This window comes from Mauremys mutica, chromosome 2 (genome assembly GCF_020497125.1).
Source record: "Mauremys mutica isolate MM-2020 ecotype Southern chromosome 2, ASM2049712v1, whole genome shotgun sequence".
In the NCBI taxonomy this organism is placed as follows: domain Eukaryota; kingdom Metazoa; phylum Chordata; order Testudines; family Geoemydidae; genus Mauremys; species Mauremys mutica.
The window spans coordinates 208,155,061-208,181,355 of NC_059073.1; the positions used below are offsets into that span (position 1 = coordinate 208,155,061).

Consider the following 26,295-nt stretch of genomic DNA (forward strand, 5'->3'; position numbering starts at 1 on the left):
AGAACATAATCAAGACTTTCAACAGAGAAAATTGGGTTGTGATCCTAAACAAAAAGTTCATCTTAGTTTTAATTTGTGCTACTCATACCAGGACATTAACAATAGAAACCCAGCTGCCATTATTCTGAAATAGAATGTAACTTTTTCTTTTTAGTTAAGAACAGCATTGGACAAGATAGAAGAGATGGAGATGACCAATAGCCACTTGGTAAAAAGGCTGGAGAAGATGAAGGCAAACAGGACTGCTGCGCTTCTATCTCAACAGTAGAAGAACGTTTTAGAAAATAGAACAAATTGTGCACTGCTCCTTGAAATAACTAGCCCTTAGCTTGTTTTAATACAGACTTTCATTGGCACAAACTATTTGAACACTGAGCTGTTCAGTAATATTTTAGTTGCAGAATTAAATGGCATACCTTTTGTAACTTATGAGAGAATGAAAAATTTGAATTTGTATGTGTATGATGATTTTTATTTAGCAGTTTAATTGTAGAGTCAGAGCTGGAGCACAATGTGGTATGATTGACTTATTACTAGAAAACATGTTTTCACAACTATGGAATCAAGTTTACTTAAACTTTTTTTCAGCTGCTTTAATGATGCTTGGTGCTTGAAGACAACTGCATGAATTCAAGAGGACACTGTATTAGAAATTAACAAATATACTGGCTCAAGACATCACAGCACAAGTGCCTTCTATATGGTGCAATTTAGACTTCAAATATGTTAGATCTAACCTTTGAAAGCAGATAACATTTATTTTAAGATACAGGTTTTTTTTGGAGGGGGGGGGTCTATGTTCATTAAAGTTTATAAATTTTGATGGAAAGGTGCATTTTTGTAATATTTAAATTTATATAAAAATAAAATAGGGACTATTATCAAACTTGCTTTTTTGCCTGGGTGATAGCACAGCTGAGTTCTAGGTTATTTTGCCAAGAAATTACTAGCTCAGCTACTCTTAATATAAAAATTGGGACTTTAACCAAGGAAGAGGTTTGTATAGCAACTGCTGCTTAAGTGTGGAATGAAACTTTAGGGTGGAAGGAGGGGTGAGGAAATGTCTGAGGAGTTCATTAAATGGACACTGTATTGGCCAGAAATGTGTGTGTTTTTTTAATATACCATCTTAAAGCTGTTTCAGGAGCTATAGTCTAGCTAGACATTTAAACCAAGCTGATCACTTTGTTACCTGCAACATTCTGTAACGTGCTCTAGTAAACATTCCTGATCTTGGAGGGCATTAAATGTATTTTTAGTTTAAGTACAGATAAAAGGTGGGTTTAACTTTTAGACTGTGAGCTTAAGTGGCTGTTTACTTTATCAAAATTGTTATTTTTTTTCTAAAGTCTCTAGCCTACAGCTCTGCTCCTTTCAGGCACCACAGCTGCATTCTGAGGAGAAGGACGCTTTCAACATGGCTGGAAAGTTTCACTATAGCAAAGTCTCTCATAACTTACATGAAATACTGCAGCAAAGAGCTACAGTAGTTGAATATAGACAGTTTTATTTCTGAAATACTCTTGGAAGAAAGGAGTTTGTCATACTGCCTTTCAGCAATTACGGTCATCCAGCTTTATCCCCCTGGTATGTAACAATGGGATACACCAGTGAGTCCATCCAACAGAAATATTCAACACCTCTCAAAAACTTTATAAAGGTCTGGCAGATTAGCAAGCTGCAAAATGTTGCCATCTTCTGTGAAATGCTTAGGAGGCAAAAGGTGGGTCCTAAAAGCTTTGTAAATAATATGTTCCACAGTCCATTTCCATGATGATGAACCAGATCCAAGCTCTTCAGTCTGAAAGAGAAGTTTGGTTTTAAAAAATAAGTACTCTTAAAACCAATTTTATGGAAATGTAGATTTGATACTTTTTCAAAACCTTGACTTTTTCCTGCTTAAACCGCTGTAGCTGGGAGTGCTAAATCATTTACTTTAGTCTTTGCAAATTAGTTTGCTATCTTAATAAAAGCATCCCCATGTCAGCTTTCACATGACCACAGCCCCTCATTACCATTAAGAGAACTGTACTAGCTCTAAATTAAGCAAGAGAAAAGGGTTGAGTCAAAATACCTTTCAAAAATTTCCAGTGCAGGGTTTGGGTGTAAAAATAAAACTAGTCTATCACACTTCATATGAAGTGCTCACCTCGAAAGGCTCCTTCTGCAACAGAGGTGTTCACCTACCCTGTTCTTAAAAACCTCCAAATCAGGGGATTTCACAGCCACCTCAGGTAACCTCTTTCACTGCTTAACCTTTCCTTAGAATGTTTTTTCTAATATCAAACATAAGCCCATTACTACTTGTCCTATCCTCCCTGCACATGGAGAACTCATCACCATCCTTATAACCAGGGCTTTGGAGTGGAGCTGCAGGTTTTTGGCTGGAGTCGGAGCACAGCTCCAAAGCCCTGCTTATAACAGTCCTTCAAATACTTGAAGATTTATAATCCCCCAACTCAGCCTTTTCTTCTAGTTTAAACAAACCCAATTTAACCTTTCCTCATAGGTCATGGTTTCTAAATTTTCGTGTGGTGCTCTCCTCTAGATGATCCAGTTAATCCACATACCTAAGTGTGATACCAAAACTTGATACAATACTCCAGATGATACCTCCCCACTGTCAAGTAGAGCAGAACAATTATTTCCTGTCTTATATAGAAATGTTAATACACCCAAGAATGACACTGTTGTGCTATTAAAACAATACACGTGGGGGGGGCCACGCGCAAGAATGTGCACCAGTTTTTCCACAAATTCTGGGCCCAAATGGATTAGGCTGTCTTGTAGCTCAGGTCAATGTCTTAACAGCTGGAGATGCCTTAGTTCTCTGGTTTGAGAAACTGTGAAATTACAGGTGGTATTAATATTGCTTTTGCATTATTCAGAGGAAACTCAAATTCCGCACATGATTAATCAGCTTTTGGCAAGTGCTTAGTTGATACTGATTTGGGCACTTTAAAAGAGTAATTAGGTATTTAAGAGATTCGGCCAAATGTACACTTTTTGAAGGTACACCTCTACCCTGATATAACGCTGTCCTCAGGAGCCAAAAAATCTTACTGCATTATATCGAACTTGCTTTGATCTGCCGGAGCACACCCCCCACCGCTGCCCTGCAGAGCACTGCTTTACCATGTTATATCGGGGTAGAGTTGTACATGAAACAGGTAGTCTTTGGGAGAAATCATCCTGTATAGAAGCTGTGGGGCAATGGTTTTAGACCTTATTCTCACAATGTTATCTAAGCACAGGGGAATTTCTTATTTAATAACTTTTCTAAGTACACACATTCTTTTTGCCCTATAAAAACAGTCTTGTCCAAAGGATAAGCCTGTATATTCTTTCAGAACCCAGCTGCCCTGTTATTCAGTTCACCTGATTCCATAGAGTAGGAGACTAGTCATGAAAGCCCTCTTTAAAGGTTTTTACAATTCAACACAAGTGATTTACCCAGGTGACTGCAGCAGTATATGCAGTTACTGTACCTGCTGGCTAGTCAAGTCAGATTCCTCCACAATATACTGCTTTCTAATGGAGTAAAACATGGCACATTCTTTACTGAGGCTTTCAAAACATTCTTTTTCTTCATCCCAGTTTACCTGTCAAAACAGAAATTTTATGAGAGCAAACATTTGTTTCAGTATCTGAAACAGTAGTTTTGAAGGAACATTACTGCTACTTACTAGTCTACAGAGTTAATTCCCGGTTATTTAAACGTTTAAAATAGGCTACTGTCTTGGCCATTTGGTGGTGTAAGGTTAGGATACAGAGAAAGCAAGGAATAGTCTAAAAGTTTGCCTATCTTTGAAAGTAAAAATTTTTTCAAAAGTTTCTAAACATTCATTTTAATGTATTCTTATATAGTGAATATTTAGCTAGGAATGGACTTCAGTGATCGGTGCAGTTTTCCTTTTAGAAGAGAACGTTTAGAACACTGCCCACATGTCAGCATCTTTATTACTATTGTGTGATAATTATTACACTGGCAGATATTTAAAAATAGTGTGTGTGGTCATTTGAGGCAGGAATGTTGGCAGTTGTACTTCTGCACCAACTGCTTCTGTCAGAACAGGGTCTATGACATTATATATGAACTCTTCTCCTCACATCAATTTCTGGTGAATTTCTTAGTGGTTGAATTATTGCATGCCTGCCTATTAGTAACTTAATTTTAGAGAACATCTAAAAATCACATTTCCTAATAAATGACAATAATGAAAAGAAGGTAAAATTTGCAGACTAGTTAGCTTCCCCATTAACTAACTGCTGAACAGCACCATACCTCTGTGGCTAAGCGAAGGATAAACATAGGTAGTCCCTCCAATGGTGGAACATAGTTGTCTATCAGGAGTGGTAATCCAGTAAGGTTTCCATCCTGTAAGCATAACATTTTCTTTACATGGTAAAATACCTAGAGTCTTAAATAGTCACTTACTGTACATTTTTAATCAGGTTGGTACTAGCCTTAGAGCAAATCCAAAATATTAAATACAGTTTCCTATTATGCATTACCAACACCTAAATTATACAAATAACCGTATGACATAGAAGCAACAATAGTAATCACCTCATCAATTTCAAGAGAGAAATAGTCTTTCAGCATTTCAGTCTTCTTTTTTAAAAACTCAACAATGTATTCAGCAAGTCCTTCCTTTGGGCCATCATCTTCTGTCCAGCCACTTTCAGGGTTCTCCAAGGCTAGCATAGCTAGATCATACAGCGGAGCTGGCTCCTGTAAGTGACCACAAGGTACAATACAATCATCACTACCACCCAGACACTTCAACCCTTCAAAATCCAGATGTTCCTCATGCAGCAGTCAATTTTACTTTTTTCCCTGAGAATACAGAAGAATCTTTACACCAAGCCCTTCGCTAAAGCCCATTGCAAAATACCGTGACATATTTAAGTACTTCCCAATACATTTCTGATGAAGACAGAGCAAAAGAGACGGTATGTTTTAACACACAATCTAGTGCATCAACAATGAAGCTGTTTAAGGAACAGAATCTGACACTAATAATAAAGCAACCACTGTCAGAACTTGCAGCAACTGTGGAATCCTCACAATCTGCTACTTCATGTAAGTGCAAAGGAGATTAAACATATAAAGGGAATGCATTTTTAAAAAAAGTATACTGGTTGTCATTTAACAGAGATCCACATTCACATCTGAAGTTTGACCTAGTCAGCAGTATAAACAAACATACTTTATATAGAACATAAATTACCAAAAAACTACATTAAAGTTGCAAAATCAAGCACTAAGAGTTAGGAAATGCTAAAATTAAGGTTGCCTGTGTAGCCTTAATTCAGCCCCCTAGTGCATGTGTGTCAGAATGGACCCGCTCTGGAGATGAATCGGGGGTGAAGGAGACATTTGTTTGTAGGACCCCAGCCTCAGTTGTTGCAGAAGTTGAAAGTAATGTAGAGAATAAGGCAGAGGGTTGCAGAAAGAGAGAAGATGATTAAGGCAGTTGAATGCTGACCGGGAGAATTCCAGCTCTCTGTCTGCCCCAGAGTTCTTATGTGATGCACTTAGACCAACTTTTTACAGGTGGTCATTAATTGTGTGTGCTACCAGGCCCACATATGTGAGGTTAAAACTTTTATATCAGATCATTCTCTCCAAAACCTGTATGTAAGAGTTGAAGGGAAGTTCTACTTACTGACAACCTCAGAACTCCAAAATTTGCAAAGTCATAAAGAAGAATCTGGTAGAAGAGTTCTTGGCTGAATGGGAGGAAGAGAGTTAATTTATTATTGAAATGACCATTTCTGTCTAATTTTTTGTCATGTGCATATTCTCCACTTTGTAATGGCAGAATCATGGGAAAAAAAGCAGTATACTTAGGATGTTTATTTCTCTCTCCTATGGGAAACAGCAATAAGAATGGATTGTCCTTTAATAAAACTATGATTTTGGCAATACAGTAGAACCCTATTTAACCAAGCCTCCATCAGCCGGCTTTCCTTATTAACTGAACCATCAGCTGCCCAGGGCTGACAGACAGAGCCCCAGCTGCCCATTCTCCAGTTTAGCTAGATTTTTGGTTATCCAATCTGCGCTGGTCCCAATTAGATCAGATAAACAAGGTTCCATTGTATAGTTTGTTTTTTTACAGACAGAAAAAAAAAGTCACTGAAATGTTGTAACCAGCAATAGCACCACCAGGCACATATGATACACAAATAAATGTGAGCCTGTTTCTTAGTGTTAGCAGTCTCCACAATACTGGTGCAAAAGCTTAAAATACTCTTAACATGCAGCTATTATACATTTGTTCCTATTTATCATACATTAAACCTTCATATTCATTTGCCACAGGTTACAAGTCAAAGAAATGCTGAGGAGGAACAGGGGAGGAGGTACTATCCATAGATCTTGTAACAAATGGGAACAATACACATGTACTGTTTAAGATACAGTGACTAACAGCCTTATAAAAACAAGGAAGGAATGCTTTTGTTCCTTCAAATAAGTGTAAGTAAAATCTATACACACCCTCTACAGACCTTCAAGATGATGGGTGTGGGGATCTTAGGGTATGTCTACACTGGCAAGTTTCTGCACAAGTTATACCACTTTTATTAAAGCGTTGGAATTAAACCACTGTTGCGTGTCCACATTGTGCTCCTTGTGATGGTGGAACGCATCCACATTAGCGGCTCTTGCAAAGGCAAAGAGCACTGCATTGTGGTAGCTATTCCACTGTGCAACTGGCTGCAGGGTGCTTTGGGAAGGGTTTGCAATACCTCATGGGGCACGCATAGCATCACATGATGCCGGTTTACCAATCCCACTGTTCCATGGGCATCCCCCTACATTTCCAGCTGCTTTTCAACTGGATGGAGGCAGACTGTGTGACAGAGTTGGGGGGGGGTAGAGTGTGTGTGGAGTGGGAGACAGTGTGTGTCAGCATGCTGTCTTTAAGTTCAGACAGCAGCAAGAAGCCACCAGTCCTGAGGCAGGGGGAGAGGGAAACCCCGACATCAGCCCCCAGCTCTCTGCACAGCAATCTGTCTCTCGCTCTCTCCCCTGCCCACCTGCCTCTGTTCAACGGCATGAGCATTCCACATTAATGGTTTGCTTTGTGTCCCAGATAGATCAGCACAGCATGCAAGGGCTGTCAGAAACAGAGCTTTGAAAGGGGAAGGGTGCATAAGCAGAGCAGCCCCTTGAGGGATTACAGGACACTTCCGGAAGCCAATTAATTGCTTTGTGTGCTGTAACATGTTTACACTACCAATACAGCACTGGTGCTTTAAGGCTTATGACTCTCGAGGTGATTTTTTTGCAATGCTGCAACTGAGGAGTTTCTGCGCACTAAGGGCTTGGCTACACTTGCAAGTTACAGTGCAATAAAGGAGCCCCGGGCGCCCTAGCTCACTCCCCGTCCACGCTGGCAAGGCTCATAGAGCGCTCTGACTCCACGGCTACAGCGCTGCTGGTACTCCACCTCGGCGAGAGGAATAACGTTTGCTGTGCCCCCGCAGTGTGGACGAGGTGTTGCATTACTGCGCTCTGATCAGCCCCCAGAAACATCCCATAATCCCCTTAAATCAAGTGGCCACTCTTGCCCTTGTTTTGTAATCACTGCAAGAATGCGGATATGCCCTTTGAAAGCTCCGTTTCTGACAGCCGGCCGCTTATCTGCCCCGAGACAAAGCAACCATTACTGTGGAATGCTGTGTGTAAGAGAAAGAGGTGGCATGCTGACATGCTCTCAGCCCCCCCAAAACCCACTCTCTCCCCCCCACATACACACAACACTCCCTGTCACACTCCACCCCACCCCCCATGTGAAAAGCACATTGCAACCAGCTGCATGCTGGGATAGCTACCACAATGCACTGCTCTCTGTGGCCATTGAAAGAGCTGCTAATGTGGCCATGCTACTGCGCTTGCAGCTGTCAGCGTGGACAGATTGTAGCGCTTTTCCTACTGCGCTCCACGAAGGCTGGTTTAACTCAAAGTGCTCTACATCTGCAAGTGTAGCCATGCCCTAAGTGTGTACACCTCGGGAGTTACACTGCAGAAAGCTGCTTTATTGCACAGTAACTTGCCAGTGTAGACAAGGCCTTAGCTGCAGAATGAACCTTATTACAGCCTGTTAGAGCTCTAGTACACCGATGTGTTAGGATCTCATGGCTTGTCTATATAAACACTTAGTTCAACCCTGTGGCGCTTTAACTACCCATGTGGATCCTGCTGGTGCAGATTAACAGTTTAATGCACTCAAATCTCCCATTTCAACAAGGACTAGACCAAAGCACTCTTAACAAATACCACATATCATCAGATCGGCACAATACAGGGTAGATTCACACCCCATCTTGCCGAGAACTAAATGTTTGTGTAGACAAACCCTTAATCTCTCAACTGTGTGGTGTTAGTCTGGGAGAAAAGGACTGATTCTGTGCAGATAAAAGACAGTACATAACTTGACACCTCAAGGCAGTTTGGCCTAAATTTGGCAGTTGTTTTTTGTAGGTTTACACATACAATTTGCATTGTCCCTATATTCTGCAGGCTCTGTAATCAGGCACAGAACTGATTTTAAAAGTATTAGGTTCTTTGACGTTTCAATAACTTAGCTATTCAAATGAATGGTATGGGTAAGTGTGATGTAGAATCAAACTCCTTTCATCCTCTGGGTTTTTAGTCAGTGGGACACAACACAGTAAAGTGCATTTTAATTATGTAGCAGCAGCCTATAAATTTTACAGGATCAATACAATAAGATAGATTAAAAATTTGAGGACTTTAACACTTGAGTGCTCTTCAAATCACCAATGTGGCTAGATTTTAAAAGCAGCATTCACAGTGCCTTTGTACCTCATTTCTATTATTTCTTTCATTCTTATTTTTAACTACTCAGTTGTGTTCACCAGTTATTTCAACTGTTGACAACACATCTAACAGTATGAATCAGTGTGTTTACCTGAGTTGTGTGGTATTGAGAAGATACAGCTTTGTCTGGTATTGTGCCAGGGCCCACTGTGGACTAACACAACCAACAAACGAGTGATCACGTAGCATCTCCTGAAGACCTGGAATAACACATCTAACAACATGAGGTCATATAAATTCCCTTCAGCCCAGATCTGCTATAGTCTGCATAGTATCTTGGTAATTCAAGTTGTGAAAATCTCAAACTACTACTTGAATCACACTTCAGTCCAAACAGTCCAAAATAAACAAGTACTAAAAACTATCAAGGAAATTCTAAACACTCGAATAGTTTAATCCTAAAATAGATAAACACAATGTATGAATGAGAAAGTTTATATTTCATTCAAACCATGAGTGAAAACAATTTGTAAAAATCTTGAATATTTTACTTGGATTTTATCATGTTTTACTGGAGAAGTTCCTGGTTGGAAAAGATTAATAAATACCTAAAAGAAAGTTGGTAATGCAGTAAAATCAGATTTAAGAATTGACCCTGCTGTTGTTCCTGTTCAGTCTATACTCCCCACTGATACCAAGTATACACGCAGATCAGGGTTCTTCGCTTTTTATTTGCTTTCCCAGAAGAAATTTCTGTCCTCATTGTTTAGAAAAAGGGAGCTTATAATAAAAAGTGAGACTCTTCAAATGAAGCTCCGTTCCACCCCTTCTATTAAAAAGGCCTACTGTTACACTCCTCTAGCTTCTTCCCAAGGGTAACACAAAATGGAACAGTTGCTCAAATTCTGACTGCTAGCATTCTGGGAAGTTTTTTGGTGGCTACAGAATAGCTGCAACTGCAATGCCTTCATATTTAAGCACTGAGTGGGTGAACTAGATACACCAGGATATGGCATTTTGCATTTAGTACTAGCAGCCATTGAGGAGTTTCAAGGAGAACATCATTAAACCTTTTGATTGCTAGGAGTCAAGATTTCTTAGCCTTAGCAGCCAACGTAGATATCTGTAGATGCTGGCCTACTTAGTTGTAGAATTTCCCTGAATCTTGTTACCAACCAATTAGAATTAACTAGACAAAAACTGTCATGCCATATGATTTCCAATACTTAGACCAGCTTAATAGGGCTGGAATGTTTGAATGGATGCCACTCCTATTGTTAAATCTCACTAACAAACAAGAATTGTGCTGTGCAGAAGATGCAAAGTGAAACACCACCTGAGAGGAAACTGCCCTAAGAATTTGCAAGCTGGGAATAGTATTTTACCTGTCACAGTGAAATCCTTACATAAGTAAGGGCATGGCTACCCTTGCAAGTCAGAGCGCATTAAAGCAGCCCAGTGTGCTCTAACTCATGACCCATCCACACTGGCAAGGCACGTAGAGCGTTATGGCTCTGTGGCTAGAGCACTCCTGGTACTCCACCTTGGTGAGAGGAATAACGTTTGATGCACCCCTGCTGGAGTGCCCCAGTGTCAGTGTGGACGCCCTGGTCTGTTAATGTGCTCTGATTGGCCTCCAGAAGTGTCCCACAATGCCTGTTTAGCCACTCTGCTCATCAGTTGGAACTCTACTGCCCTGCCCTCAGGTGACTAACCATCAAACCCGCCCTTTATATTCTCTGAGAATTTTGAAAATCCCCTTCCTGTTTGCTCAGACAGGCGTGAAGTGCTCTCAGCGAATCTTTCCAGGTGACCATGCCTCCACGCACCAGGCAATCCCCAGTATGGAGCAATGACAAGGTGCTGGACCTCATCAGTGTTTGGGGGGAGGAAGCTGTCCAGTCCCAGCTGCGCTCCAGCCATAGGAATTGCGATACCTTCGGGCAGATAGCAAGGGACATGATGGAAAGGGGCCATGACCGGGACGCACTGCAGTGAGGGATTAAAGTGAAGGAGCTGCAGAATGCCTACTGCAAATCCTGTAAGGCAAACAACCGCTCCAGTGCTGCCCCCGCGACCTGCCATTTTTTACAAAGAACTGGACGTGATACTTGGGGGTGACCCCACCTCCACTCCAAGTACCAACATGGACACTTCAGAGCCCAGTCCAACAAGGCAGGAGGAGGAAAGCAGGAGCGAGGGTGCTGAGCTGGAGGAAGACACCTGAGCATCCCTAGATGCATGCAGCCAGGAGCTGTTCTCAAGCCAGGAGGAAGATAGCCAGTCATGGCCGGTGCTTGGGGAAGGACAAACACCAGAGGTTTCCGGTAAGCGGCTTTTATTTTGTGAAGGAAATTGTTCGGTGCGGGCTCTTGGAGCAAGGAGGGTTAGGGCTGCATGCATGCCTAGATGCGGAATAGGGCGTTGATGTGCTCTCTCAAATCGTGGTAATCCACCTTAGTGATCTCTTCAAAGGTCTCAGCCAGAACTTGGGCAATGCGCTTGTGCAGGTTTCGTGGGAGAGCCACTGTGGTCCTTGTCCCAACCAGGCTAACATGTCCATGCCACTGTGCCGTGAGGGGTGTGGGGACCATTGCTGCATACAGGCAAGCTGCACATGGGCCAGGGCGGAAGCCACATTGTAGCAGAAGACCCTCCCTTGCTTCCCAGGTCACCCTCAGCAGCAAGATATCTTCCAGGACCAACTCCAGTGGAAAATGTGGAGACAGTGTTCAGTATAGGGCCCCCCTGCAGCTGTTGGCTCTCCCCAAGGCACAGAAACCCAGAGGACAGTACAGCCATGAAACAATCAGTCCCCCTGGACCCTGTGCTTTCTCACTATTTTCAGGCTTCCGTGGGTTGTGTGCGCTCGCTTTGGGATGGACAAATTATGCTATTGTGTAGACTGTGCTTGCCCTCCTTAAGTATGGGGGAATCATTGCTCCGTCTAGTGTGAACAATGCTGCCTCTGTTAAGTGTTGCATTTTGCCTTTACAGATGCCAACTAGAGATCTCAGCCGTCCGTGTTATCACCGGCCGAGAGGCTGCAAAAAATCAGGAAGAGGGCACATAGAATCAAAGAGGACATGCTGCATGAAGTAATGCAGCACTCCCTTAATGAAAATCAAAAAGTGCAGGAGCGGCAGGAGAGTGAAAAGAGGGTCTGTCAGCAGAATGCGGCGGATCGACAGCACCAAAGCGCGGAGCGGCTGATAATCATCATGGAGTACCAAACGGACTCGATACAGGCACTCATAGCCATGCAGGCGGAGCACTACCACGCCAGCCCCCCCTGCAGCCCTTGTCCCCCCATGTCACCTCCAACCCAGTTTCCCCAATATCCGGGTTCTTATCACCACCAGCTGCTCCAACACCTGTAGCTTCACCACTCAGCCCTGAAAACTACTACCCTTACCCACTGCACTTAACCCCCATCACCATGCAGTATAGCCAGCCTGAAGTGCAGCACTCATTGCATGGCACTCCAGACAGGAAAGCTGAGTATAACAGGACACATACAAATCTGTGATTGTACCGGTCCCCACCCCACCCTCTTGCCCTTTCTGTTTCTCAAGCAGTTGTGTTTCTTTTCAATAAATCCATTTATTGAAAAGAAAATGCTTTTTTTTTGCTTTGAAAATATTATTACTGCATAAAGTAAAAGATATCTTAGCCCAGGAAAGCAGTGCATCTATGTAGCAAACACAGATTCCTACTAATATTGGAACTGCTGTACTTCACTCCCGTGCAGGGCACCACACATTACTGGTGGCTTTCGGCCTCAAATTGCTCCCTCAAGACATCCCTAATCCTTGCAGCCCCATGCTGTACCCTTCTAATAGCCTTGCTCTCTGGCTGTTCAAATTCAGCCTCCAGGTGTTGAACCTCTGAGGTCCATGCCTGAGTGAATCTTTCACCCTTCCCTTCACAAATGTTCTGGAGGGTACAGCACGCGGATATAACGGTGGGGATGTTGTCATTGGCCAGGTCCAGCTTCCCATACAGACAGTGCCAGCGGCCCTTTAAGCGGCCAAAAGCACACTCCACAGTCATTCTGCACCGACTCAGCCTGTGGTTGAACCGTTCCTTGCTGCTGTCAAGGCTCCCTGTGTAGGGTTTCATGAACCTCGGCATTAAAGGGTAAGCGGGGGCTCCAAGGATCACAATGGGCATTTCGACTTCCCCTACGGTGATCTTCTGGTCTGGGAAAAGAGTCCTGGCTTGCAGCTTCCTGAACAGGCCAGTGTTCCGAAAGATGCGTGCGTCATGCACCTTTCCGGGCCAGCCTGTGTTAATGCCAATGAAATGCCCACAGTGATCCACAAGCGCCTGGAGAACCATAGAGAAATAGCCCTTCCGATTAATGTATTCTGAGGCTAGGTGGGCTGGTGCCAGAATTGGAATATGCGTCCCATCTATCGCCCCTCCGCAGTTAGGGAAACCCATTTGTGCAAAGCCAACCACAACGTCATGCACGTTACTTAGATTCACGGTTCTTCTGAGCAGGATTAATGGTCCTGCAAACTTGCATCAACACGATTCCAATAGTTGACTTCCCCACTCCAAACTGGTTAGTGACCAATTGGTAGCTGTTTGGAGTTGCCAGCTTCCAGATTGCAATAGCCACCCACTTCTCCACCGTCCGGGCAGCTCTCAATCTCGTGTCCTGGCGTCGCAAGGTGGGGGCAAGCTCATCACACAGTTCCATGAAAGTGGCTTTTCTCATCTGAAAGTTCTGCAGCCACTTCTTGTCATCCCACTCTTGCATGACGATGTGATCCCACTACTCAGTGCTTGTTTCCCAAGCCCAAAAGCGCCATTCCACAGTGGTGAGCATGTCCATGAATGCAACAAGCAATCTTGTATCATATGCGTTACCACTGTCACTTTGGATCTTAAGGAATAACTCAACTGCCAAACATGATGTGCTGGCGAGACTCGTTAGCATATTCCTCAGCAGTTCGGGCTCCATTCCCGCAGACTGAAAGGGAAGACAGAGGCTGTGGCTACACTTAGCACTTCAAAGCGCTGCCGCGGTAGCGCTGCCGCGGTAGCGCTTTGAAGCGCTAAGTGTAGTCAAAGCGCCAGCGCTGGGAGAAAGCTCTCCCAGCGCTGTCCGTACTCCACCTCCCTGTGGGGAATAATGGACAGCGCTGGGAGCCGCGCTCCCAGCGCTGGGGCTTTGACCACACTGGTGCTTTGCAGCGCCGCAATTTGCAGCGCTGGAGAGGGTGTGTTTTCACACCCTGCTGCAGCGCTGCAAATTTGTAAGTGTAGCCAAGCCCACAGGCGCAATACAAAAAACGTTGAAAGATGTCGCCAACTGTGGATGGAAGCAGAGGGATTGCTGGAATGCGAAGCGATGCATCATGGGGAGTTTGGACAGGACCCAGAATGCCCCGCACCTCCCGCCCCCTTCCCACAAGCCACAGTGCCAGAATAGGAAGAGATGCTCTGTGGGATAGCTGCCCATAATGCACTGCTCCCAATGCTGCTGCAAGCGCCGCAAATGTGGCCACGCCAGTGCGCTTGCAGCTGTCAGTGTGGACAGACTGTAGCACTTTCCCTATTACGCTCTTCGAAGGCTGGTTTAACTCAAAGCGCTCTACATTTGCAAGTGTAAGCATGCCCTAAGTGACACAGGGAAAGTGGTTCCCCTTTCCTCATTCAAATAAAAATGCTGTGCACAAGCTACAGCAATTTAATTAATCTGTCCCATCATTGTTTCCATTATATATCTATTTTCAGAGACTTGCAACTAGGCAATAAAAAAATTCCTGTGAAAATGGCTTACCCTTGAACATCTCTGCATGGAAATTAGAGGAAAAAAAAAGAAAAAATATACACCTTATTGTTTTACAGAAGTTCCATTGTTTAAGAAACCTCACTTTGTCCCTGTATCCAAAGCAAATAAACATAGAACCTTGGTATTTAGGCTTCAATTTTGCAGGCTGTTCATCTATGGGGTGAGTTAATACCTGTATTTGGAATGGAAAAAAGCCTTACATTAAGTTACTACATTTTGTTTATTAATGTGGTTTAATATGCAGGCACACTAAAGGCTAAACCAGCCCTTAGATATGACGTGCACACCTCTCCTAAGTGGAAAATGTCTGCAGAAGCTGGTCGTCATGGTTTAAAAAACTTAATACAAATTTTGCTCAGACAGTTGGATTAATTCAATACTGCTCTGGTTTAGCAGGGCAATCTGCAAACTAAGAAACATGAACAAAATATACAGCAAGAACCCCAGCAAACTTTCTTTTGTAACAGAAACAGGCTTCTTGTACCACTTTTATAAAATTATTTTAAGTAATCCAAGCAATCGTCTTTAACTGTCAGAAGAATAACCATCTTGAGGAACAAGTGGCTTGCATACTTGCATGTGCTTGGCTACTAATTTCCTCTTGCAGAGTCAATATACTGGTTAGGTTAATAATCCTTCTCTTAGGGGTACAGGCAGCAGTCATTCCCTTTCTGGTATCATCTTCCTCCATTTCCACATCAGAGCCTGTCCACTGTCTCTTTCTGCAATACAGAGACAAAGAAGAAGTATTTTCTATTCTCATTAGAATGATATACAAGTATATACTCAGCAGTGAAGTGTGGTAACCCTACATTAAACAGCAATCAGGAAACCCAGCTAGCTCCAAAAAGTTTCAAAGGAAAGATTGTTTTGTTTAATTTCCAAGGCACTGTTTGACAAAACAGGGCAACTGTCAAGGCTATTTAGGGATCCTTATTACTAATCACATTGGACAAATCAACTGTTTAAAGGCCCAACTCAGCACCCGTCAAATTCAACAGGAGTTAGACTAAGCCCTAAAGGAGATATCATAAAAGATCCTGCGTGTTCCTTAACTACATTTGAGTTTCTTCAATATAATGAAAAATAATCTCTCTCCCTGGTAGCTCTGGACAAACTGTCAGAGCAGCTCCAGTTGACCAGCACTACCAGGGCCTCCCCTGACTGGCTGCTCCAGGGATCGTCTCTTAAGAGCTTTGCATATAGTTAAATAGCCTCAGGTCAGATGATCTTTTCCAGAGAATGTGTGCAAGACTGGAGAAGGAACACTGTGTAACCTCCCTGCACATTGAGTTTCCCCCTGTACTTAATCCTCCATAGGTGAACATAATGGAATATGATTCATACACGATCACCTTAAATAAAACATACCCTATTTACTTTTCACAATTTACGCTGTTCGTTTCCTTTATATTCATCTCTCACCTTGGAGAATGGTCATTTTCACTTTCTGATTCTCCTTGTGTTACTGTTTAATAAAGAATTTAATTCCTCTGTGAAAGTTCAAGACAATATTTGTTAATATTTGGTTTTATAGTTTTCCTGATCCTTTTTTTTTTTTATTAAAGAAAAAGCACCCAAACTTGACTGCACACTTTCATAAACAGCAGGATGAACTGATTCAAATCACCTATTTTAACCATGATTCAAATCAACAACCAGAAAACCTTGATTTGAATAATCAATAGTAATTGTTTTGCATTTGTACATTTTAGTTATTTTCACAAAGAAAACCTGATTCTCATTCGTTGGTAACTATTAAACATGTTGATTTGCAACTAATTACACTAAATTTGGTGCTTCTTTTTGCTAACCAGGAGGATGCACTATACCTATTACATTTATTTAAGCAACTACAGAACTTAACTTACATTTATTAAGATTCTAAATTTTATTATCTTTTATGGTGAGTGACACTTCTCTTATTTACTAGATATTAGTTTGTTTTACTTGCCATTTGTATCAAACTCTATTTGGATGGAAATTCAATTATAAATGGACAAAAACAGCATTTAATTTTTATTAAATGTGCTGAATAAAAAAGTTTGTTTCTTATAAAACTAATGAATTTACTAAAAAAAGTAGTATCAACTGTGGTAAGATGAGGCCCTGAAACATAAACCCTTATCAGAGGCCCAGTATAAGGCCTGAGGCCTGAACTAAAGTAATGGTTAAGACTTTGCTAACATAAAGCAACATAAAGTTAAGCTGTGAGTCAGTGGCAGGCCCTGCTCACAGAAGCTGGCAAGGAAAGGGCTGATGCTGCAAAGAGAGACATACCTAAACGGTACTGGACACCAGATATCAGAACATTCGCATACTTGTACACTCCACACAGATAACAAGGAACAGGTTGACCCATCCCAATGACAGGGCCAAAAGGGTAATATGATGGATAGACTTGTTTTGTTCGAACCAACACGTACAAGGTGAGAGGCGGCACCTTATTATGTAGAGGGGTTGTACATTGCTACATAGAGGGGTTGCACCTCAATACATCAGGAGTGATGTGTAACTTGTTTGTACCCGTGTATAAGAATGCATCCCTGGGGCCGTGTCTCTGTCCAGCCTAGGGGGCAGTGGAAAGTCCCACCACTGACAGAGCTGAGTCTATTGTCAGGGAGCACGTAAGTACTAGCTAGCCGCACCTCAGCAGCACCTTGGACTTCTATGCCGGGGAGCTGGAGACTCTGTTTCTTTTCGACAATAAACCTGGCCAACGTGCCTTCGTACCTTACTAGAGTCTGGGGGGGGTTCTCTCGGGGTCTGCTGTGTCAGCTATCTGCGCAGAGCTGGGACAGCACACAGAGGGAACACATGCACGCAGCCGATTGATATCAACATTGAACAGAGCAGAGCACCACACCGGTAACATCTGACGACATCAACTATAGCCAGTGAACTGAACTGACTGCTTCTCATCACCATATCCACCAAGATTTTAGAACTAGCAGATCTCATCCTCTCACATCTAGTTTTTATTCATAGACTGGAAGAGGGAAAAGAGCTCTCCTGATTTTTCAAATGCAACTGGTTTCTTAGCTTCAAATGAACTACTCATTGAACTGAACTAGCTGAACAAACTAAAATTGAGAAAATACTGTTTACACCTGCAGAAAATTTTACTGTTGTCAAAAGCTGGTTTAGCACTTCAACAACTCTGATTCCAGGTGCTTAGCAAGTGACTACCACCAGTTAAGTGGTCTGACTTTCTTTAAAAACTTAGCAACAAGCAGGCACAGCTAAATATTTGTTTTGTATTTAATTTAAAAAAATTTAAACAGATAATCATTTTAGGCCTAACATAAGTTGTCAATTTAAAATGTAATTTTCAATGGGTTTACTTCTTAAAATTAAACATTTAATATAAACTTAAAAAATCTGATTAAATTAAAGAACTTTTTTTAAAATTTAAAAAAATCAATTTTTATCCATTCTGATAAAAAGACAATATAATTATCCAGCACAGATCATCTTTACCTAGTAGGGACTGTTTCAGGAGTCAACCTTCCACTTTCCTTCTGCCCCTCTGGTGTCATCACTGAATCCCCCTGTGCAGCAACCATTGTATCAAAGTCATTGAGATCTTCCATTTCAGTATCCTGCTGTCTGAATCTGCCGTCAGAAAGTCCTGTACCACCATCTAGGGTCAGCGCTGTATGCCCTGTACTCAAGGGTTTGTTTATAGGCTGAAGGAAAGCATCCAGCTTCTGGTCTCGGGAATCGGTGCGGACCATCTGGTGGGCATAGACTTTATCACCTGTTCCTTTAGCTGCGAAAGAGGAGCTTGCTACTGATTTAACAACCTCAGTGGAAGAGCATTCAACTCCTGGGATCAAAGTCTTCATTGCAAAAATGGGGGAGGGAAAGGAGAGGAGAGGAGAAATTCAGCATCATCAGGAGATTGTACATGCCTATTTACCCTTGTATGTTTGGCCCCTTAAAATATCATTTAAGCCCAATTTAAGGCCTTAAATGGGGCCTAGCCCCCTCTGCATTGAGTGAATTTCACCCTAATGAAATCTTTATGGTAAAGAAATTGTAAATCTTTAAATGTTCTGAAGATGCAATCCCCTGTGTGTATTATAAAAAATAAGCACATGAAAAAGAGAATTAAAATTATTATTCTAGATACTATTTTTACAATAGTCTACTTACATAAGAATTATAATCATAGACATATAATCCAATCACTTTTTAAACATGATTTATTTACTTGTTTATTATAATAAACAGGGATAAAACTCTATCAATGCTATACTATATTTGGTATTAGTCCTGCCTGGTGTTAGAAAAAAAATCCTAACCTATGTGTGTGTGTTTATTAGGTTATATAGTTATTTTGTATTTATCTAAAATACAATATTTTGAAACTAACAAAATTATACAAAAACAAAAATTGGTAGCGTTAAATAAATACATAATTCTACTTACTTAAGTTAGTATTTAATTATAAACCTAAATATTAAATTGAAATGTATAACAGTAAATCCATTAATTTAATATACTGTAAAAGATTAAACATGAATAAGAGTCCATTTTAAAGTCACCCTTCTGTCTGAAAATCTCTCATCTTGTTATTTGTAAACCCAAGATGACTGACAGAAAGATAAAGAAAAATGTTTTTCCTTATATTTTTCAGTTTGTTTTCATTGTGCCTTTGACAGCACTTTGTGTATAATCATTTCCATTGTTTATATAGGTCTTTCACGCAGAAACAAGACAGAAAAAAAACCAACGGCAAGGAGACTTAAAGTCAATGTACCAGAAATTACTTTTAACTTCCTCTCTCCCCCCGCCCCGAAACCGACTAGATTTGAATTAGACAGTGTCACTTTAAAAAATAAATGTTGGCAAACACAATTCATAAATGGACAGCACAGCTCTCAATAGACGATCCACAGTACAATAGGAGTATCTGGCCCAGACTAGATTCTAATCTTGAACTTAGAATACTTGCTACCACAGGCTATCAACACAGTGAAGACTTGTCGTCTCTTAATAGTTATATTCTCACCTGGGTGAAGTACATCCTTGAAGAGTTAGAGCCCAGTAATTTGCTCTCTATATGTTGCTGCACACACTCTAGGATACTGTCTTCATGAAGAAAATGGACTTCATGCTTTGTAGGATGCACATTCACATCTACATTCTGAGGGGCTATTTCCAGGCTGCAAAACATTTTAAAGGAAAATTAACCTAAAAATATCCCACTGATGGAGGAGTGTGTGAATATGCTCAGCACAAGATGTGTCAGAACTGAGGCCATAAGTTTACCCTAGGCAGCTAAAATGGGCCTGCAAAACTAACGGTATTGCAGTGGAGTCTTTCTTGTTTTGATACTTAGATATCTATTAAATACTAAGAGGCTTGATTCAAAACCCATTTCTTTCCATTTACTTTGGATCAGCCCATTAATGAACTAATTTTATTATATGATAGTTCTAAAAGATGTTTTAAAGCGAACTGTCACTTTTTCAGTGGACACATGTAACACTCACCACTAGCCACCTCTTTGTGACAAGGCCTGGCATATAGAAGCCCCACACTGGGCTAGCGCCGCTGCTGAAGGTCACTCCAGCACTTTGGTGGTTTCTCTGTAAGGGTACGTCCGTACTACCCGCCCGGGTCGGCGGGTAGCGATCGACTTCTCCGAGTTCAATATATCGCGTCTCATCTAGACGCAATATATCAAACTCCGAACGCGCTCCTGTCGACTCCGGAACTCCACCACCGCGAACGGCGGTGGCGGAGTCGACGGGGGAGCCGCGGACTTCGATCCTGCGGCATCGACCCCACCCCCCCCCCGCCAGTGTAGACCAGGCCTAAAGTAACTCATCTATCCAGCCAGATCACAGTCCTTAGTCACACTTGTCCCAACTAAAGTTCAAAACTATCTTTCAACAAAAACAAAAAAATGTCATCCTCTCTGTGACTCTTCAACCAGTCTTTGGTTCTCCAAGGTCTTTTCCAGGCCTGCGTTCCTGAAAAGCTTTCCTCACTAAGGACCGTGCAAGAGGCTTCTGTCTCTCTGCTATCTCTTAGCAAGAAGAGAGGCAGATAGGAGTTTTGGATAGAACAAATAAGTGTTCCCTATTGCTCTTGCTGTGGAAAAGGTCAGGGAGCCTGATTTTTAGTGCTGAAAACCAACAGATCCAACAGACTGCAGCTGGAGTTGTGTGTGTGCAACACTTCTGAAAAATCAAACCTTTTCTTTAGTGTTTTGGACTTGCTAGTCTATAAAGGATGAAAGAAAACACACTTTCAGTTACCACGTGCTTGGGAATAAACTGTCCCATGCTGTAGCTTAAAGCCCACCTTAGCTGTGTTCATCCCCTTTATCTAGCTCTGACTCTGGCTAGCCCTACAAGACAGGCATTAGAGGTTAAGGGCTTGTCAAAACTACTGCTTAAGTCAATGTAACTTAAGTCGCTCAGGGGCGTGAAAAACACATCACTGAGCAATGGAAGTTAAATAGACTTAAAGCACTGTCTACACTGTGCTATGTCAGCGGGAGACGCTGTCCTGTCAACACAGCACATCTTCACCAGATGTGTTACATTAGCACAGCTGCGCCAATGCAGCAGGATAGTAAAGACAAGCCCTAAGACTTTTTATTACTTTACCTTAAGTACAGGAATGGATGCGTACTTTTCGGCAAATAAGCAGCATATACAGTTTCTATACCTTTCCGCAAAGCAGTTGACTCCACCAGTCGATCTGGAATGAAGAATAAAAGGGGGACAATCATGGGAAAGCATTCTGTGACACCTTGTCCAAACCGCACATTTAAACACACTATATGGTGCCTAAATTCTCCCTTGTACCCAAAACTTCATGCTGTACAAGAGTCTGAAATTTTTTTCCCAGTAACATCTATTCCATAGTGTCTAAGCACTGACACAAATCTACGGTAGTTAAAAATTGCTCCATAAGGTATTCTGCTCACTTTCCATTTACTATTCCATCCTTGTTCTTCCCTAGTTCTCTTAGGATATGGTCAGTTTCCCTTCCTTTTTCCCCCCCTTAATATAATTTGTTTAACCTACATTACAAACAACAATAAAATTTTCAAGATTATTTCAGTTTTAATAATCAGACTTCTTTTTCATCATTCAATGTAGTCAGGGTCTAAGTTTCACTTTCCAATTCTCATGCAGTAGCATATTCAGCTGTGTGCTGGGAGAGCCTAAATGGGATCCCACAAGTTAAAGGCAAACACATGAAATATACTTTTCACTTCAGTGACCTTCATGCAGCAGGCCATCGAATGTTATGAGTTCCCTAAAGCTTTCTTCTGAAAGCAATCTTCTTGGTGACCATACTCATGACTTTATGAGAGGATCAACACAAGAGTTGTAATTGGAGATATACCAATCTCCTAGAACTAGAAGGGACCTTGAAAGGTCATTGAGTCCAGCCCCCTGCCTTCACTAGCAGGACCAATTTTTTGCCCCAGATCCCTAAGTGGCCTCCTCAAGGATTGAACTCACAACCCTGGGTTTAGCAGGCCAATGCTCAAACCACTGAGAAGAGTTACAAGAGTTCTGACCTTTCTACAATGTAACGTTTTTGGAGGAGAACACTGCCAGAGCTAATCTTATGTGAAACTAGCCTGCAGCACAAACAAGGGTACTCAGATAAAGCAGTTGTCACTTAGCCTGGATGACATACTGTGCATATTCAGGTGCAAGGAGATAAGAAAGCTATCTTCCCTTAGTGACCAGAACAAGGAATAGATTAATCCTTGTGCGAGACAGGAATAAACCCTATTCCCCTGCTCTGGCCAGGGCTGGATTAAGATAGAGGCACTGTAGGCCTGTGTTTAAGACACCAGTTCCTGGAGTCACATGATTAAAAAAAAAATTCTGATATAAAGTAAGTTTATGGGTAGAAGTAAAGCCTCAAAACATGATTTGAGCAACTGACAGTGATAGAAACAATAACTCAGAACTGCCCCATGCATCTTAATGCAGTGTTAACTCCACAATCCCATTACCCTAGGTGGCCCTGCCAACATTATCCCAGAAGAGGATTATGTGTATGACAAGAGGAGAAAAGTGCAGCAGGCCCAATCTGCCCACCCACTCCAGCAGATACTCCTGAACTGGAGTAAGTATTTGGGGAAGCCTCCCTGCTGCTGTGAGGGGCAAGGGAATGAGGGGCAGAAGAGACACCTAAGGGAGGAAGGCCTCTGCTCCCACTCCTGGGAGAAGGAAGTGGCCCCATGCCTCTAGCTGTCTGGCTGGAGAAGGTTATGGCAAGTGGGGGTAGGGAGAGCCACAGAGAACTCTATCATGGTACGTACGGATTACTGTAGGCTGGACCTGGCTCCAGCCACTCTATAACACTCCAGACCACAAAACACTGCAGACAGGTAAACATTTGGTTTGACTTCGACTTCCCTGCTTACTACAAGATCTCACCAATGGCAGAATTTAGCCCTTATGTGATTTTCAAAAAGGTGAAAAGAACAGGAGTACTTGTGGCACCTTAAAGGCTAACAAATTTATTTTAGCATGAGCTTTCGTGGTTAGTGTCACTGGTTAGTGACACTGGTTAGTGACAGACTTGAAGGTGGCAATTTTGCAACAAAAAAACTTCAAAAACAGACTCCAAAGAGAAACTGCTGAACTTGAATTAATATGCAAACTAGATACTATTAACTGTGGCCTAAACAAAGACTGGGAATGGTTGGGTCATTACACCAATTGAATCTATTTCCCTATGTTAAGTTCTCCTCACACCTTCTATGGGCCATCTTAATTATCACTTCAAAAATTTTTTTTCCTCCTGCTGACGATAGCTCATCTCAATTGATTAGACTCTGCCTGTTGGTATGCATACTTCCACCTTTTCATGTTCTCTGTATGTATAAATATCCCGTCTGTGTGTTCCATTCTATGCATCCGAAGAAGTGAGCTGCAGCTCACGAAAGCTCATGCTAAAATAAATTTGTTAGCCTTTAAGGTGCCACAAGTACTCCTGTTCTTTTTGCGGATACAGACTAACACGGCTGCTACTCTGAAACCTTTCAAAAAGGTGCACATTCAAAGCCTTGATGCTGCTGTTCTTTAGAAAGAAATGGATGTACACTCGGCTAAAAATTATACAAAAAGAAACAAAGTATATACCAACAATACACATTTCTTTGCACTTACGATTTATGAAGAGTAAAAACATGCATTTCTTCACTGAGTAGTTTGCATTCGTTATGTAGCCTTTCATTTTAAAGGCCAGCTTCCCATCTTCACAGCCCACTTCTATCAGTTCTCTGTAGACAGTTATTTTGAAAGAGAATACATGAAAATACGCAGTGCTGTGCAAAGGTTTTATTGACATGCATTTAAGATAGTTACATTACCAGCAAATAGAAATACACCATTTTGAATTTGGTTATATAGAGAGACAAGGTGGGTGAGGTATTATCTTTTATTGGACCAACTTCTCTTGGTGAGAGAGAACTTTCAAGCTTACACAGAACTGTTCTTCAAGTCTGGGAAATGTATTCAGAGTGTCAAAGCTAAATATAAGGCGGAGCAGATTGTTTAGGAAATGTAGTCAGATATCCACCCCAAACACACCACCAAATTCATGCTCCATTTTATCCTCACCCGTAACAATTTTACATTCAACACCACACACTTTGTCCAAACCATGGGAACAGCCACAGGTACTAGGATGGCTACCCAATATGCTAACCTCTTCATGGGCCACCCTGAGGAAAAATTTCTGGACAAATGCACCACGAATCCAATGATACACCTCAGATACATAGATGATATTTTCATCATCTGGACAACTCCCTCAGGATTTCCACCACAACTACTACCCATCCATTAAACTCCCACACTAGCATCAATTTCCTGGAAACCATGATCCACTTCAACAATGGAACCCTACAGAAAACTATATACAAGAAACACACAAATCACCATACCCGCCTTCACAGATCCAGTAAACACTCCAAACACACCAAAAATCTGTTATCTGCAGCCAGGCACGCAGATACCACAGAATATACACCGTGACAGACTTAAAACTGCCTTCACCAAACAAGGACAACAGAGAAGTAAATTGAACCATGGAATGGGCCAAACAGCCCGAGAAAACCTGCTTCATTACAGAAATAAAACCCTCTCTGACTGCACACCCCTAGTTGTCACCTCCCACCCCACACTGGAACCCATATGGGGTATCAAGCAATAACAACCCATATTCTATGGGGACCATGTAAAGAAATAAATCTTTCCTTAAATCCCTCTTTTGCCCTTTGAACAACTCCTCAACCTCATCATCAGAAGCAAGTTCCACACAGACCATGACACACCACTCAAAGCAGCACCAGACCCTGCCAGAACCACAGATGAAAAACCTGTAGACATATCTCCAATGCTATAATGATCAACACCTTCCACAATTTACCTTTCAAGATCCATGGGTCCTGCGCATTCCTTTCACAACATGTGGTATATCATCCAATGCACTAAATTGTTAAATCCTTCCAGTAGTTAGAGCCCTGCGTGGATACAAAATTTAAATCCACAGATATCCACATCCATGGATGTAAATCAGTATCTGCAGAGCTGCAGGACTCTACCAGGAACCACAGTGGCAAAAGCAGAGCTCCCAGGAACCAGTGCCCTGTGCTGGCAGCTCCTCCAGCGTGGCTGTACCGCCACAGCCATGCCCACTGCACTAGCACGACCAGGGACAGCTAATGGTGAGTCTGGTGCCCGCCCAAGTGGATGGGGCTGGGGGCAGACAGCCACGCTGGAGGAACTGCCAGCACAGGGTGCTGGCTCCTGGAAGCAGCAGCCTACCAGGCTGCTGTTTTTGCCGCTGCGGTTCCCAGTAGAGCCCTACAGCTCTGTGGATATGTGCATCGCAGATATACATTTTGTATCCACTCAGGTCTCTACCAATAGCAACTATGTGAGTGAAACCAGACAATCACTACACTCTCAAATGAATTCTCACAGAATAACGATAAAAGACAAACACCACATCATCTGTGGGAGAACAGTTTTCACAAAATGACCACTCTGTCTCTGACCTCTCAGTCCTTATTCTCAAAGGAAATCTGCACAACACATTCAAAAGATGAGCCTGAGAGCTTAAATTCATAACTTTTAGTGTCTAGCAAAAACATGGACTCAATAGAGACAATGAAATTATAGCTTATTACAACAATCTATAACCCACTCACACCCCCCACAACTGCAGTCCCTCCTCCCCTCCTTTTGCCCTTGCGACTGGAGGGGTGTTACTGAGTCACTTCACCTTGAATGGTCCTTTGGAATACGTGTTAACTCCTTACACTAATCAATCTGTTCCATCTTGTATTTAGCTGTGACACTGAGTACCTTTTGAAGACCTGAAGAAGAGTTCTGTGTAAGCTCAAAAGCTTGTCTCACAACAGAAGTTGGTCCAACAAGAGATACTACCTCACTCACCTCCTCTTTCTAATATCCTGGGACCAACATGGCTACAACAACTCTACTATGACAACAGTGCAGATGTTTTGTTTATGTAATAGTTACCGAATATGAGAATCCTTTTAAAAAGAGTTTTAAATGTTTTTGTTGGCACATAAAATTGTTACTCATACAAATAATGAAGCCAAGTAGTCTTATTTACCATGTACCCTCAAACTAATAGTACAATTAGAAAGAAAAATGTCAAAGCCTCT

At 42.0% G+C, this 26,295-nt stretch overlaps 2 protein-coding genes across 17 annotated transcripts in view; one reads left to right on the plus strand and one right to left on the minus strand.

Annotated features, from left to right (window-relative positions):
* The window catches only part of LRRFIP2 (LRR binding FLII interacting protein 2), a 131,083-nt gene extending 129,980 nt beyond the window's left edge, over nt 1-1,103 (plus strand). For all 12 annotated transcript variants that reach the window (XM_045007768.1, XM_045007760.1, XM_045007756.1 and 9 more), the window contains one exon: nt 155-1,103. In XM_045007768.1, coding sequence (XP_044863703.1) covers nt 155-268 — 114 coding nt within the window. In that variant the 3' untranslated portion in view covers nt 269-1,103. The remainder of the gene's footprint in view (nt 1-154) is intronic.
* MLH1 (mutL homolog 1) overlaps nt 457-26,295 on the minus strand; it is a 48,495-nt gene continuing 22,656 nt past the window's right edge. For all 5 annotated transcript variants that reach the window (XM_045007752.1, XM_045007750.1, XM_045007754.1 and 2 more), the window contains 11 exons: nt 23,765-23,877; nt 21,230-21,323; nt 19,621-19,774; nt 18,084-18,445; nt 15,177-15,325; nt 8,949-9,057; nt 5,673-5,736; nt 4,571-4,735; nt 4,286-4,378; nt 3,489-3,602; nt 457-1,801 (listed from right to left, as the gene is read on the minus strand). In XM_045007752.1, the coding sequence (XP_044863687.1) occupies nt 1,634-1,801; nt 3,489-3,602; nt 4,286-4,378; nt 4,571-4,735; nt 5,673-5,736; nt 8,949-9,057; nt 15,177-15,325; nt 18,084-18,445; nt 19,621-19,774; nt 21,230-21,323; nt 23,765-23,877 (1,585 nt within the window). In that variant the 3' untranslated portion in view covers nt 457-1,633. The remainder of the gene's footprint in view (nt 1,802-3,488; nt 3,603-4,285; nt 4,379-4,570; nt 4,736-5,672; nt 5,737-8,948; nt 9,058-15,176; nt 15,326-18,083; nt 18,446-19,620; nt 19,775-21,229; nt 21,324-23,764; nt 23,878-26,295) is intronic.